Genomic DNA, 15,212 nt, shown 5'->3' with positions numbered 1-15,212 from the left:
GCTCTGGGGAAAAAAAAAAAAAATTAACTAAATGTCTTTGCAAAGGCTTTTATTAAGATGACAAATTCACTCACACAGCAGTTAAGCAAGTAATAACTCACTCCAATACACAGGAAAGCTATTGAAATCTTCAGAATACCCTGGTATTTATTACCAAGCATGTTCACCCTTCCACAAAAGTGCTGGTGAGAGACCCAGCTGGCAGGCAATGCAATCCTCTGGAGCTATGCTTATTGTTCTACAGTCTGCCTAATTACTCAGCTGTTTGCTCCCCTCTATTACTGTAGTACCTAAGACTGCAAGCCTGATGGCCAAACCCATATTCACAGTATAGTTTGAGCTGGAAGGGACCTTTAAAAGCCATCTGGTCCAACTCTCCTGCAGTGAACAGGGACACCTACATTAGATCAGGCACTCGGAGCCTCATCCAGCCTCACCTTGAATGTCCCCAGGGGTGGGGCATCCACCACCTCTCAAGGCAACCTGTGTGAGGGTCAAACATAGAAACCTGTATAAAGCTTGCTCTTTTTACTCTTACTAAAAGCAGCCCCCCGGCAGAACCAAAGCTGGTTCAGAGTTCTCCTCCCCACTGCTGAAGATCTGCCGGCACTTTTAAAGGCTCTGGCATTCCAAATTCGAAGGCGATGGCTCATGCCGTGGGTCGTGCCACCGACAGACCGCAGCTCTGCAAAACCCTTTGTGGAGCACTTTGTCCCTACGGGTGCCAGCGGGAGCAGGAAGACAGGAGAAGCTGCTGGCTGGGGGGCGCTGGAAGCTGCACCCTGCTCCTTTGCATGGAAGAGGCCGCGTGCGCGCTGTTTGCTGGCTGCAGGTGCGCGCTGTTTGCTGGCTGCAGGTGCGCGCTGTTTGCTGGCTGCAGGTGCGCGCACAGGTGGAGCAGCGCCTCCGGGCGGGCGGCCCCAGGGCTGCGGGCAGGGCACGGCCCGGCTCCGACCCGCCCCGTCTCGGCTTCCCCCTCACCTTTCCTGGCCCGGAGCCGCCCCCGAGGGGCCGGGCCAGCAACGGCGGGAGGACGCCCGGCTCTGGCTCTGGTCGGCGGCTCCGTGAGGCAGCGCAGCCCCGACGCCGCCGCCGCCTCCTCAGCCATGTCCTCCAGCTCTCCCCCCGGCGAGCACAGGAGCCGGAGCCTGGGCCGGCTTTCGCTGCCCAGGAAGGGCAGTATGACGCCCGGCAAGAAGCCCTCCTCGCTGGAGCTGGCCGAGAGCGTCCCGAACGCCCACTACGCCCCGCTCCCCGAAGCGCAGGGCGGGCAGCCGCCGGCAGGCAGCGGTCCCGGAGCGGCGAGGGAGCGGCCGCCGCACGTGAGGAGCGAGGTGGTGGTGGTGGGCGCGGAAAGCGCGAGGCCCCCGGTCAGCCTGGACCCCCGCGTCTCCATCTACAGCCTGCGCAAGCCGCTGCTGAGCCGCAGCAACATCCAGGGCCGGGTGTACAACTTCTTGGAGCGGCCGACGGGTTGGAAGTGCTTCGTGTACCACTTCACCGTGTGAGTAGCGCCCCCCGCGCCCGACCCACGTGCGTCTCGCGGCCGGGTGGCCCTGACAGCGGTTTTCCTCTGTGTAGGCGCCCGGAGCCGTCCCTGAGGGAGCGGCGTCCCCTCCCGGCTGCTGCCCGGCCCCGGAGCCGCTCTCAGCGCAGTCCCGCCCGGTGCGGTGCGCTGTAGGTGTGTTACGTTACGGTACTCCTGCGGGGAGAGCAGCGCGGGTGAGCGGAGGGGACGCTCCTCTCTTTGGCTTTGTGAAATTTAATTTTTGATTGCTTTTCCTCTTTTGGACCTCTCTGGTCCGAGTGCCATCGCTGCTATTTTGGGACAGGAAGGAGGATGACCCTGGGAGGATGTTAGAGCAAGTTAGAAACGTTGAGTGTAACCACCAGAGGTCTGTGCCCACCCTCAGGCGTCGCCTGTCGGTTGCTGGGAGGATCTCTGCAAGCGAACCCTTGAGAGATCAGTGCTTTTCGGGTGGCCCTCGGGAGGTTTGCACGTCTTAAAAGTAGGAAACGAGGTCAGGCTGAGCTGGGAGACCTGGTGGTGTTTCTATATGGATGGGCTGATGGCTGGACTAGATGGCCCTGGTAGTCTTTTCCAGCCTTAATGATTTGATGACTGTGATTGTGTACCTATGCGCACCTATATACACTACATACTTCTGCGCTTATTTCAAGGACTAGAAGTGAAAGCATTTTTATGGGTCAAACCTGAAGATAAAAGACAGTTTAACTGCAGCAATCTTATTGTATTTGGATCTCAAATTCTAGAGTAACTTGTATTTCTAAGCAAATTGAGGCTCACGTGCCAGTTTTCCACGTTTTGGGATTCTGGAGTGAGGTAAATGATACCAACCTTGTTTTAGCGGAGAGGAAACAGCTGTAATCAGAGCGTATTTCAATGGGAGTTGGCTGTGTACAGCTGCTAAGATAATTGCGGGTCCTGCTCTGTTTCAGATGATCATAATGCCATTAGATGACAAAACAACTAACGGCCGTAATTAAGAAGCGTCAAATGGTTCTGAGTGAACAATATACAATGCTTTGAGGTACAGGAAAATCTCTAAAAGGAGGCTGAAGCAGCCTTCTTTCCTAGCATTGACTCTCTTCTGGTGTGTGATATTACCGACAGAGCAGGCAGTAAAGCCACCTTGAGTATCTCACCTAATTGTGAAATCTTAATGCTGATCTTAGGGAAAAAATCCTGGAGAAGACTGTTAGATTGATTTATTTCCATAGGAATCTAGCCTGAACTGTAACTGTTCTCACAAGTATTAACAGTGCAGATTAATCCTGTCTGTGCTAGGATATTAAGATATACACAGCAAGCCATTGTCCCCCTCTCCTTCAGTACGCTCCTATTCATGCTATGAGCATTAGTCCTGTGCTTCCTTCTTCCCAGTAGAGCTGTTTTGATGCAGTGGTGAATGGCAGCAATAGCTAATATTCTCAAGCTTTTTAACTAAGCACTGTGCGAATTCCTTGTCTTAGGGCTTCAAAGGGACAGAAGGGTGTACTCCTGTCCCGATGTGTTTCTTGCAAGGCAATCTGTAAGTGCAGTCCGAGCGTTTTCAGGCAGCTCCACTCAGATTTCCCCCAGCAGAGGGAACTGAGTTTGTACCATCCTGAACCATCCCAACATCTTCTAATTTCTGTGGCAGATAAGCCTGCACTTTCTGTACCTGTAATAATAATGTTTGAGGCTTCTGGTCTTTGGTCCATACGCCCCCTCCCCAACTCTGTCTTGCTTTCTGCTGGACCAGGGAATGCTCTCTTTGATTACTGCTGCTGCCAGCAAGATGTTGAGCGCTGGTTGCTTAATTCCTACAGTTCACAAGCTTGGCATTAAAATTAAGGGGAAAGGCAGACAGTTGATCTGATTTGGGGAAGCTGTGTTCTGGAGGAGATGTGGGACCTGATTTCTGCATCGGTTTGTTAGAATTTTGCATGTGAAATGTCTTGCCAAAACGAGCTCAAGATATTGGTGTCACTTATCTAGATCCTCCTTGTCATTCCCTCTGCTGGCTGCCTCCTGCTTTGTTCTGGGGGATTTCAGTTGCATGAAAAGTCTCTTTCTCTTAAAGGTTCAGAGGATAAGAAGGTAGAACAGGACCAGTGTTACAGAGCAGCCTTAAACTAGTGAACAAAGACCAAAACTGGGTAGAATTCTGGCCACAATGTTGCCTGAAGATAGCAGTACAGTGCTCTGTATTATCTCTCTATTACACTCATCTACACTGTTTCTATAAGCTGTAGAAATAGTTTCTATGGGGAGAAGGAATGGAGAAAGGGCTATTAACTTGCCACTCGAAAAAGCCTGACTAAAACACTAGTGGAGATGGTAGAAACTTCTCTTTCAGCTACACGATGTCGCATTGAACTTCATTCAAATACACAAAGCGTGTAGTATATGTATGCTGAATTCTACCTGTGCAAATAAAGAGCTGGAAATTTACATGCATAGTTTCTGCAAACACAACTGATGGTTGCTTAGAAACTTGGATTTTGCGCATCAGAGTCAGAGCTTGCCCTGTGGCATGGTTATATGTAAATGTCCTTCTGGAACCACCAAACCCATGGCTGTCACAGGTGAGGAAACGAGTGGGTGCCACTGTTCTCATTGACCTTTGGAGCTAGGGCATCTTATCACACTTATCTTAGTGGTGTGCCTTGAGATACTGGCTTTGAGTGGTGAAATGTTCTATAGTGTTAGCCAATCGTGATTTGAGACTGTGTGAAGAGAGGTGGTAGGGCAAAAGAATCTTAATTTCTGTCTCTATAGTGACTCACTGAAATCCTGAGGCTCTGTTCCTGTGTTGGAAATGACTGTAAAGAATGAGTCCGAGATTTCCAAGAGGGATGGGTTTCTTTTCACCTTCTGTAAATAGTTTTAAATCAAATGTCTTAATGTGTTTGAAGAAACTTAAGTTATGAGCTTTCTGGTGTTTTCTTTAGTCTTCTGTGTGGCAAATAACTTCTGGCAACATGTACTGTGTGTTGACTTCCTGTGCTCTTTGAAGTGTTGGCCATTATCAGAGAGAAAAATTCACGAGTAGATGGATCATTGGTCTGTTCGTGTATTGCAACTCTCTTATGTTGCCATGCAAGATAAGTCCTCTATCTTATCTTTGCACTGATTTATGTACCCAGTTCAATTTACTTTGCCTTTGTATATGTTCGGTTTAATCAGCCATGATTGTGATTGAATTTTCTTTGAATCCTGAAGTGTTTACATAAGCTTGGGCTGGCTGGTGGCTGGGATTTGGGAGACCTCTCCGTAAAGGCAGATGGCAACTCAGAAGTGTGAATGCAGAGAGGAGGGGAAAAAAAAACTGGCAGCTACGTGGGCTGCCCCAAAAATAATGCTTCCTATTTTATTATGTTGGCCCGTGACATCAGAGGCAGATGGATGTTGGCGATATGGCAGTAGAGGTTGAACCTTCCCACCAGTATTCATACATTCTGTTGATGTGTGACAGGTGGGAGCAGAGAGGCAGTCTGACAAAATGGCATCTGACTCGGAAGTGTGGATGAAGCAAAGTGGTGTCGCTAAATTGCTCCACGTGGAAAAAATTGCACCCATTGATATTCACTGGCGCTTGTTGAGCGTTGGTGAAACCCATAGCTCATGGTGGTGACTATTTGGAAAACAGAGTTTTGTCGATCTTAAAGGTCACACAACTGGTCAAGGAGCGTACCTGGACAAAATAAAGTGGAAACAAGGTGGCAAATGTAGCTTCCTCCTGCCTTGTCACAAAATCTAGTGATTTGTTCACAGCAATGTAGACATCTTTTTGCAACGTAGTGCTCTGCATTCATCAGTATGTCTGGTAACATTTTTGTGTGAAATAAGGGATGAGAAAGGAAACTTTCCCTGTTCCCAGAGAGGAGATGAGCTTTTACCTGATCTGTTACCAAAGCTGGCTGATGCTTTTCAGTAGCTGATGGGAACAGGAAGCTGTGAACTTCAGAACACTAATGCTCAGCGAAGACCAAGTTGTGTGTGATGGATGAGCAGCTCTGTGGAATCTGTGCATAAAGGTGATAAATGTTATCAATTTGGGCAGGCTTTCCTGCAGGTAGGCTTTCTCCTTTCCTTTCCAATCATCCTTCCCGTTTAACATTCCGAGTTCTCTCGTGTTTGCTTTCCTCTGGGAGAAGAATTATTCTAGCTTTAAAAGTTGCACATGAATGATCTTAAGAAAACAAGTAAGTGCAGTATTCACATTTCTGTCTCTGTCAAATGGTTGGCTGGGCAATTCTGGCACACTTCTGTGCCCTAGCTTTTCTAGTTCCAGGAAAAAGGAAAAAAACAAAACAAAACAACATGGAAGGCTGTCTAGATAAGCCCTTTTCAAAACCTTCACTGCAGTCGAATCAAAGCCAAAGGTGGGAGTCGATTGCAGTGAGCTAATTAGGCTGAGCTCCAAGTGCCTGAGCAGTGGATGTATTATAAACAGCAGTGCCAACATATGCTGTTGGGGGCTATGCAGAGGCACAGTGCTTTGCTGACTATAAACTCTGCAGTACCTCATTAATTTTGTGTTTTAATAGATTGTTGAATGTGCTCTGTTGGCTGAACACAAAAGCTGTGAGTGCTTGCTCATTAAGTTTCAGTTATAAACTACTTTCTTTTTGAGGGCAAGGTGTTTTCTTCTGCCATCAAGAGGTCCAACACACGTTTCAAATAAGTTGGAAAGTTGCCAGTTGTAAATAAGCCTAATGGATACGCTTATTTGAGCCAGAGGCTGGGAAGAAAGATGTCTAGTGAGGTTTTTTCTGTAATGTACTGGGTGCTTCTCATACAGTCATGCTTCATCAACATAAGGTCCTGTGAGATCTATTATAATATCTGTAATGGGAGAGCACGTTTGCAAGCTTCTACTATGGTAGTAACAACTGTATTTTGACACCTACAGCCCCATGTGTCATAACAGAGACTGCTCATTTCTTAAATGTGAGTTTCCTCTCTTAGCACCCACACTTTACAGCAGAAAACTTAGAATCTGGAAAATTCACAATTTAAAAAAGCAGGCTGACACAGGGTAAGGTAAAGCTTTCTCGAAGCTTAGGACAACAAACATGGTAAAAGCAAATGTTACTTGTGAACTGCCCCAGTGTCAGATCTGCCCGTGATGTAAATGAACGTATTGTCCGAAAATCTTTCAGTGTTGCTGTTTGTTTGTTGTAGTGTCTGTATGTGGGGACTTAATGCAAGGAATACCATAACCACTATAACCTACAGCCACGGAAATTTGTTCATCTGAAAGCTATAAGCTACTGAATATAGGAAATTATACTACCAATTATTAGATGGCCTCGAGATACTCTTCGCAATCTGCCTAGCGTAGGTTTTATTGCTTTTTTATATTTTTTTTTCACAGCCAATAGGATGTTTTCAGTGTTTTATGAAAACGTTAACCGAAGCCAAAATAAACCTTGTACAGGGTTCCTGCATTTCTTTTCTTCTGCAAATATTGGTCTTGACCTTTGAATTTCATATTAGTGTTTTCAATGGGAATATAAATCTCACTAGTGCCAATGGACTCAAATGTTATTTGACAATGACATTTTGTCATATTTGTAATAGAAAACTGAAAGGTATTTCACAGTTAGGAGTAAAACCTTATCTTCTGTGTGTCTTTTTTTTTTTTTTTTTTTTTGCCAGGGTTATTTAAAAAGTAAATGCTTTGTTATATAATTTGATTTGAGTTTACTTCAAATGAGGTATACGTAGTTCTTAGTAAAGTTGGGCGTCTGTGAACTCCAGTGCTTGGAATACAGTAATCTTTTCTGCAAACGCACTCCCTCAAGTCTTGGGAATACATCTAAAGTTTTTCAAATTTTTAACAGTATTTTTTTTTTCTGTGGCATTAATGTAACAGATTTTTTTTTTTTTTTAGTGGATAGGAAGACAAAATTGGGTCGTTGTCTGAGAACAGAATGTGAGTCATAATGGGAAGTTTCCACTAGGTGACTTTCTTGTAGTTTTTCTCAAGATGTGAAATGTAACAGCAGAGACATGCTGCTGGTGGCAGTGATCACAGTTTTCCTCATCCCTAGTACCGAGTTTGCAGCTTGTGGTGAACATATCTCCTTCTGTGAAGTAAAGAATTGCTTTCCAAGGATGTTAATTACTGCAGTAGCTGTTCCTCTCCTAGCTGAACCACTTGGGCTGAAAATGGTCTGGACTTGTCTGGACCTTTCTCTTTCACAATAGCTCCTGGCACCACATGCAACCAACAGCTGAAGTAAAGGTACCTCTTTACTTGTAAGGGTGTTGAGAGGTAGAGCAAAGGAGAACAGCTGCAGGAAATAACTGCTGTTCATCCTTATGCTCTTTGAATGCTTCTGACGGATTATCTGTGCAAGGCAAGGAAGAGGGAGGGGAAGGAGGCAAAAGGAAAGATCTTCTGTTCTTTGGCTTTAAAATAAAACATTCTACGCTGATCCTGTTAAGAATCAGTGTTGTTTTCATTCTGCAAAATAGAAGCTTAATCCGTCATTTATAAGCTTAGGCAAATGGTCCTTGATTTCTTACTGACACTCTTCCTATGTAGATTTGGTTGTGAAATTATCCATTTTGTTTGTTATTTACTGCTTTGTTATTCACTGCTTCACTGTCTTAGAAGACACTGAAATGTGGTCAAGCCAGATAACGAGCAAATAAATAAAAGTGTGTTGCTTTATCCATAGCGTGAGTCAATTTAATGTGATTACATGTTGTTATCTTATCAGTGAACCAGAAAAATTTGATAATGCATTATCTCAACACTTCACAGAAAATAAAATAAACCTCTTCACTTGGTGTTTCCTCTGTCAACAGATCATCCAACAGCCTAGTGCTAAACAGGCCGAGCTCCCCATTTCGGCTGTGTGTATTAACGTTTGGTAGGTAGAGATATGTAAGTAGTTGTGTTCCTTGTATGCCTTCATAGTTCTGTTCCTTCAAGACAGCTCTCTGCTATTATGGCATGGTCTTATTTGGATAACTCTGTCTGAAGAGTAAGAATGAGGAGAATGCTACAGGAATCATGAGAGTGAATGCAGGACTGTTGCTGTATTTGTCTTAATTTTAGCCCTTCTTGGGCACATCAGTTACTTGTTGCGCTGCCAAATATTGCGATTATCTTGATGACTTTTGTGGCAGTCTGGGTTTTTTGGGGGGCTTCAGTATAAAACATTTGCCAGCTCTCACTGTAGAGATTAAGACTGAGAGGTTGAGCGGCCTGAGGGGGAAAAAAGGAGGTACTGTGAAAAGAACATAATCGCTGTAGCAATTATGAGTGGATAGTATCTATGAGAGTAAGGAAAACAATGAGAAGTTGTCCTATATGTAAATATTATTCATATATATACACGTAGATGTATCTTTTATCAGATTCTTGATACTTGTTCACTTACGACAGTAATTTGCTGATGAAATTGACACTATGTGGATAGGAAACAGAGAGTATGTACTTCCACAAATACATGGACCTACTGAAAAAAATGTCCAGGGAGAATAAGAGCTAGAAAACATGTTATCATGACCTGAGGAGAGATAGCTTACTCTAAAGAAAATCAGTAGGAGAGCGTAGGATGGGTGGTTTGATCTTCAATAAATTAAACAGGTAAGGCATATAATGGTCTTTATAGCATAATCTGGATTTCTCCTTTAAGGAACAACCGTCTCATGGCAATGGCAAGGATAGTGCAGCAATTAATTACATTGTCTGGGAAAGCTGTTGAATATCCTTTCTGGCAGGCTGTAAGCTCAGGCTAGACAAGTGTTTCTCAGGGTTCACCAAAGCAGTTGGTCTTGCTGTGGGACAGGTGCCCAGGAGTCTGTGTTAGTGCTTGAAAGGGGTAGGTCCTAATAGTGGGAGTCCACCATTTCTTTACCTTGAGGTACTTGAGTTCACTCATATTTGGCACGTGTGTGTGATGTGGCACATTGATGCCCCTTGTCTACAGCTCTTCTGGTTCTTCCTCTGAAGTACCTTTGCACCTCTCAGCCCAGTTCAATCCAAAAACCCTTTGAGTTTATTGAGAACGGGTTTATTTAACACGCCTTCCTCTTTGCTAGTGATGACATCTTTATGCTCCCTGCAACAGCCAGATGTCTTTGGCACTGGGATCTTAGGACACAGAGTACATTCTGCGTATTTGTTTCCACTATGGATCCTTGCCATACACTTGAATCAAGATGGAGTCAACTTTTAAGACTCTTGCTGTTACTATAGTAACATAAAGTGGTACTTTCCCATCTAGCTTGTTCTGTCTCACTACTGAAACAAGCAAAACTCTTCAGGATGATACATGTGTCATAGGTCAGTATTTGAATACACCACGTCTGAATTTACAGGCTGATACAACAGCTAGCAGCTGTAGAGATCTAGCAGATTGCGTGCGGGTGACTCTTCTCACATGGCAGGGAGAATTGACAGTTGTGTCAGGGTTTCAAAGGAGATGTCTCCTTTCTGTACTCTTCTGGTATCCTAATCATTAGCAGTGACAACCTTGTTGCTGAAGCAAATACCTTGTGTGCTTTGGATGTCTCTTGGAAAGTAAATGTATACACTTTATATCCCTCTACAGGGGAATTTAGAAAGCATCTGGTATGTTAGAACTAACCTCTACCTGGTAGCATGCATGAAGTAGATCTGGACTCTTCACTACTTGCTACTGCTTTCTACTTCAGTGGTTCTTGCTATCACTGTGGTTATGTTTTTCTCAGCCTTCTCAGAATGGTCAGACTTGTTATCCTCGACAGCAAATCCCAGATGCCTGGATCTCAGACAGAGTTGCCTGAAATCATTTGCTACGTTCCTGTCATTTTGCAGTGCTCCCTCCCTCCCTCTCTCTTTCTTCCTCACCCCTTTTCTGTTATTGCTCTGTAGCGAGAAGTAGACTTGAACCTGGGCATGCTATTAGATAAATTCTCCTGTGTCTCAGGGACAAAAGGTTTTATTGCAAGAACTTCCTAGTTTCAGAATGCAAGGAGATGTCCACCTGTCTAGGATCTTAACAGTTGAATGATCTCATTTTCAAGTGACAAGTGATGGCTGTGCCATTGAAAATCAGTAAGAAGGATATTCCATGTCCCAGCCTTTGAGCCTCATTTAAGAGCAGATTGTCTTATAAGCAGCATGCTTTTGTTTCTTGATAGCATGTGACTATTTTGAGTTTCTTTCAGGCTTTCCATTAGCCCACAGCCCATTTGTAAGGTAGTAACAGTAGTAACTGTGCCTTTTTTCTCTTTTGCCCTCCAACAGAAATTTCTCTGTGATGACTTCTGTATTTGGTAAGGATTTAAGAGGGGAAGATGAGATTTCCATCAGGTAGATTTGTATCTGAGAGGGAAACCACATAGGCTCACTCTTCAAATGTGACCAAGCTGCAGTGTTTCTCAGTGGGGTGCCTGTATATCTACAGTGGATGTCTTGTATGTATATTTTATGCATTTCTAGGGGTTCTAATTACTGCTTCTCCTTTCTTTGTGAATTTTGAAGCAATAATATCACAAGTAAATGTTCTAAGTATTTTAAAGACTTTTTCTTTTTGGTTCTGACTTAATGGAATTTTAGTTTTTCTTCCTCCCTACACTGAAATTTAGTAGATGCTTTCAATGGGTGCTTGCCTATGTTGATTGATTATTTTATCAATGAGACCTTAAGGAGAAGGTGGCAAAAATCTCATCCAGATTAAGTAAATCTGCTGCTGCAGGTGGAGTAACCCAAAATAGTGAATTTTAGTTCTGGTTCTTTCACAGCTAAATCTGTGATGTACAATAAGGTGCGCAATGCATCTCGGTGCTCTCAGAGTGTTACCAAGTAGGCCATCATTCTGTCTTTTTTTTCCCCTGAAATTATGAGCTTAAAGCATAAGATTTAATCTTTTACAGTAGTGCAACTGATCCTAAGAATATATATTAAAAAATATGCTTTCGTGCCTCCTGTTTGCTTTTATCAGTGCCATCTTCTCTGTTAAAAGTGATGTTACTATGAGTTTCTTATGTTTCAATTGCCACCTGTTAAGGAGCAAAAATAAATCAGTAGTTTCATTTAAACTTGCTTATTCAACCCAGTAATAGGGAGCTCTATCCAATCCATCAGCTGCCATTGGCTGTGGTGTTGAGTGGCTGCACCTGGCTTCAAAACAAATACATTTCCAGATGGAAAGAAAGGTCTTGTGATGTTAGGAAGAAACTGCCACCTGTAACTTTGGTTCTTATACTCCATAATGCCATGCTCCTAGCAAGTACAGTCTGATGGTGCTTACGTCACTGTTAAGATGAGGTGCTCTGTATGTTCATTGGAATCTGTCTAAAACACTGCATCTGTTGGTTAAGCAGACATGCTTGTTGCTATCTCTTTATATGGTGCCTTTCTTTGCCTCCCCCCTCCTACATCTTCCAAATGCTTAATCCTGTGACGTGTAGAAGAGGCTTTGTATTCTGTTGAGCATTAGCCTTGGGAAAATCGTGCAATTTTGGGACAGAAGCTGAAGGCAGGAATTAAATCCAATTGGAGTAAAATGTTCCACGTGTAGCAAATGATTAACCAGAATATAATTTGGCTGTGCCACAGGGATTAGCACACACTTGGTAAAATAAGACCAGTATTACAGGGCATGTCTTTTAAAGTATTTTTTATATACATTTATGAGAGGCCACAGTAGTGAGAGTAGTTGTTTTTTCCAGTTCTCCCATTTATTTTATGATAAACATAGGGGAGAATTAGGGGTTTTGTGGGATAGCTGTAAGGGAAGTGGTGCTATTGCAGTGCTAGGAAGATAAAACAGCTGCAGGAAAGACAGACTGTGTGTGCTTTCATTCCCAAAGCACAAGTGCAATGTCTTCATGTTAAAGAGCTGAAATGAGTTGGAGTACATGAAATGGAGAAAAATAGCCTGGTCATTAAGGAAAAAAGACTAAGGAAAAAATAAGTTTGCTCCTTCCTTGTAACTCCACTGCCAGCTTTGCTGGCAGCTTCATTTTACTTTGTTTGCAGAAGAGGAGAGGAAGAGCCTAGCTCTACCAGCACCTCTTGGACTTGAATGAAGCAACAAGATTTACTGGCTGTAGCTTTCTCTCCACTTAGTATCTCTTAGAGGTTTGATTCCAGTCCAGCTGGTTTTAAAAGATGTAAGCATCTCTGCTGCACATCTGAAATGTGAATTATATTTGAGTTGCGACTGCCATATCAGGCTGGATAAAACTTCGGTAAGCATGGAGGTAGAGGACCATATCTGCAAGCCCCATCCTCGTGCCAGCTGGCAGGGCCTGAGTTGGTTCTGATAGCTGTGACAGGGTAGGGATCTGTGCGCTAACAAAGCTTCTGAAGGGCAAACCTTGTTAGTGTGGGTAGTTACCAGCAGTTTTGTGGGGATAGAAGTTGGCACTGTGCCTGACAGAGCTAGTGCCTACAGCAACCTGGGTAGACGTTGCCATTAATCTTATGGCTCTAAAGTATAGCGACAGAACAAATAGCTAGTTGGCGTTTTGTGCTTATCCTGCTCTGCTATGGCAGTAGTGCTTTAGATCAGCTTGCTTACTGTACCTCAGTGTATGTGTTTATGCAGTGGCATCAGAAACTGACAGCTGCTTCATAGATAAGGTTTGATCCTTCTTCCTTTTTGACCCACAAGCCATTGTGAATTTGTAGGGTACCTGTTCTAGCTGGAATGAGTAGTACAGTCTGAGTGCTGGCATCCAAGTCTGCTGTGGCTCTATGCAATCACAGTGGTGTTTGGTTTCATGGGAAATTGGCACGCATCTGACAAGTGCTGGAATGTCCCAGTCTGTCCTTGGGGTACTGTTGGCATCTTTTGTGGCAATAAACACCCAGTCAACAGTCTTGACTGTGGGCAAACAGCAGCCAAGCGCTCAAAAGCGCTTATCTCCTGTTAGGCAGTGCGTTCATAAAAAGCAAAGTCATAAAAACCTTCAGTAGCTGGCGATTCCAGAGCTTACTGTTAGAGTTGAAAAGAAGTCCTGAAGAACACAGGCTTCTTATCAATTTTAATTGCTAGGCAGGGGAGAGCTGCTGTTTGTTTAGCGTCATCTGGTATTAGCAACTGTGTTTTACGTTGTGTGTTAGAGATATGTTTCTGGCAAGCCATGTTCTGCTGAATTCGACAGAAATACTTCATTTCCAGGGAGAATTCTGGTTGCGCAATCAAGTCAAGTGGGTAAAGAAATGCAGAATGAACTTCCAAGGAAAGACTGATCAGAAGTACATGGAGCAATGTTAAGGTGTGAAAGTGTTGTTGGTTGATTCTTTTTTTTAAACTTCATTATCTTGTTAAATATCTTTTTTTAGGAGACCTAGGAAAGATCAGTTGTTAGTGTGCTGTAATAACCTTGCATTGCTGCTGAAATGAAGTTCTGCCCTACTAATTTCATAGATTACACTTCTTAACATTATAATAGTGCTTATGCATTTATTTAAATACAGAAACTTGAGTAAATTTTGTTTGTAGTGTAGTTCTATATTCAGCAACAGTCTTAAAATAAGAATTCATGCCCCCTTTAGGGAATTAGGCCAGTGGTAAATTCACTTGAGCAATTGCATCCAAAGCTGTAGATATTCTTGTTTCTGTAGTCCATTGTCAGTAACCTTATGGTTCGAGTATTGCACTGGCCAGAGGTGAAGCATTGCTGGACCTGATGCTAATCAGTGTAGAGGAGATCATTAAAGACATTAAGATATGGAGGCAGCCTGGGCTGCAGTGACCATGCCCTGGTAGAGTTTGTGACCTCGAGGAATGTGAGACTGGCAAAGAGTGGAGTCAGGACCCTGAACTTCAGGAGAGCAAACTTTAGGTTGTTTAAGGAATTGTTGGATGAGATTTCCTGAAAACTGTTCTTAGAGACAAAAAAAAAACCTGTTCTTGAGTGGAGCAAAGCTGGCTACTCTTTAAGGATACTTTTCTGAGAGTGCAAGACCTGTCCATCCCTCAGAATTAGAAAGCAGGCAGAGGAGGCAGGAAACTGGTCTGGCTTGGCAAAGACCTGCTGGTCCAACTGGGGAAAAGAAAAGCATATACTCAGTGGAACAAGGACATGTCACCTAGGAAGAATACAGGGATGCTTTCTGGACATGCAAAAATTAGAATAGGAAAGCCAAGACACAGATGGAACTGAACTTGGCAAGAGGTGTTAAAAACAACAAAGGATTCTGTATGTACATCGATCAGAAGAGACAAGCCAAAGAAAGCATACCTCTTCTGATAAATGAGAAAGGTGGACTGACTACAAAAGATAGTACGGAGAAGACTGAGGTACTCAATGAGTTCCTTGCCTCAGTCTTCACTGGCAGCCAGGATTCTCACATTTCTCATGTCCTTGAACCTCTTGGTAATAACTGGGGAAGCCAATTCCACACAATGTAAGGGCAGAGCAAGTCCAAGGCCATCTTATGAGACTGAATGTGTACTCATCAGTGGGGCTGGATGACGTGCATCCCAAGGTCCTAATGGAGCTGGCTGATGTAGCTGCCAGCCACTCTTTTCAAAAAGTTTTGCTGTCAGGTGAAGTCCCAATGACTAGAAAAAGGGAAGCATAGTGATAGGATATGGGAGAATGGTTTTAAACTGTCACAGGGATGATTTAGATTAGATGCTGGGGGAAGTTTTTCACCAAGGGGATAATGAGGTGCTGGAACAGGTTGCTTGGAGAGGTTGTGCATGCCTCGTCCCTAGTCTGGATGAGTCCCTGGGCAGCC

General features: G+C 43.8%; 1 protein-coding gene across 2 annotated transcripts in view; it reads left to right on the top strand.

The window, feature by feature from the left end:
• Nucleotides 1-779: 779 nt before the first annotated feature.
• The window catches only part of KCNQ1 (potassium voltage-gated channel subfamily Q member 1), a 321,505-nt gene continuing 307,072 nt past the window's right edge, over nt 780-15,212 (top strand). For both annotated transcript variants that reach the window (XM_421022.8, XM_046942042.1), the window contains exon 1: nt 780-1,504. In XM_421022.8, coding sequence (XP_421022.5) covers nt 795-1,504 — 710 coding nt within the window. In that variant the 5' untranslated portion in view covers nt 780-794. The remainder of the gene's footprint in view (nt 1,505-15,212) is intronic.

Source organism: Gallus gallus, chromosome 5 (assembly GCF_016699485.2).
Source record: "Gallus gallus isolate bGalGal1 chromosome 5, bGalGal1.mat.broiler.GRCg7b, whole genome shotgun sequence".
NCBI lineage: Eukaryota > Metazoa > Chordata > Aves > Galliformes > Phasianidae > Gallus > Gallus gallus.
This window is presented reverse-complemented; position numbering and strand designations above follow the sequence as displayed.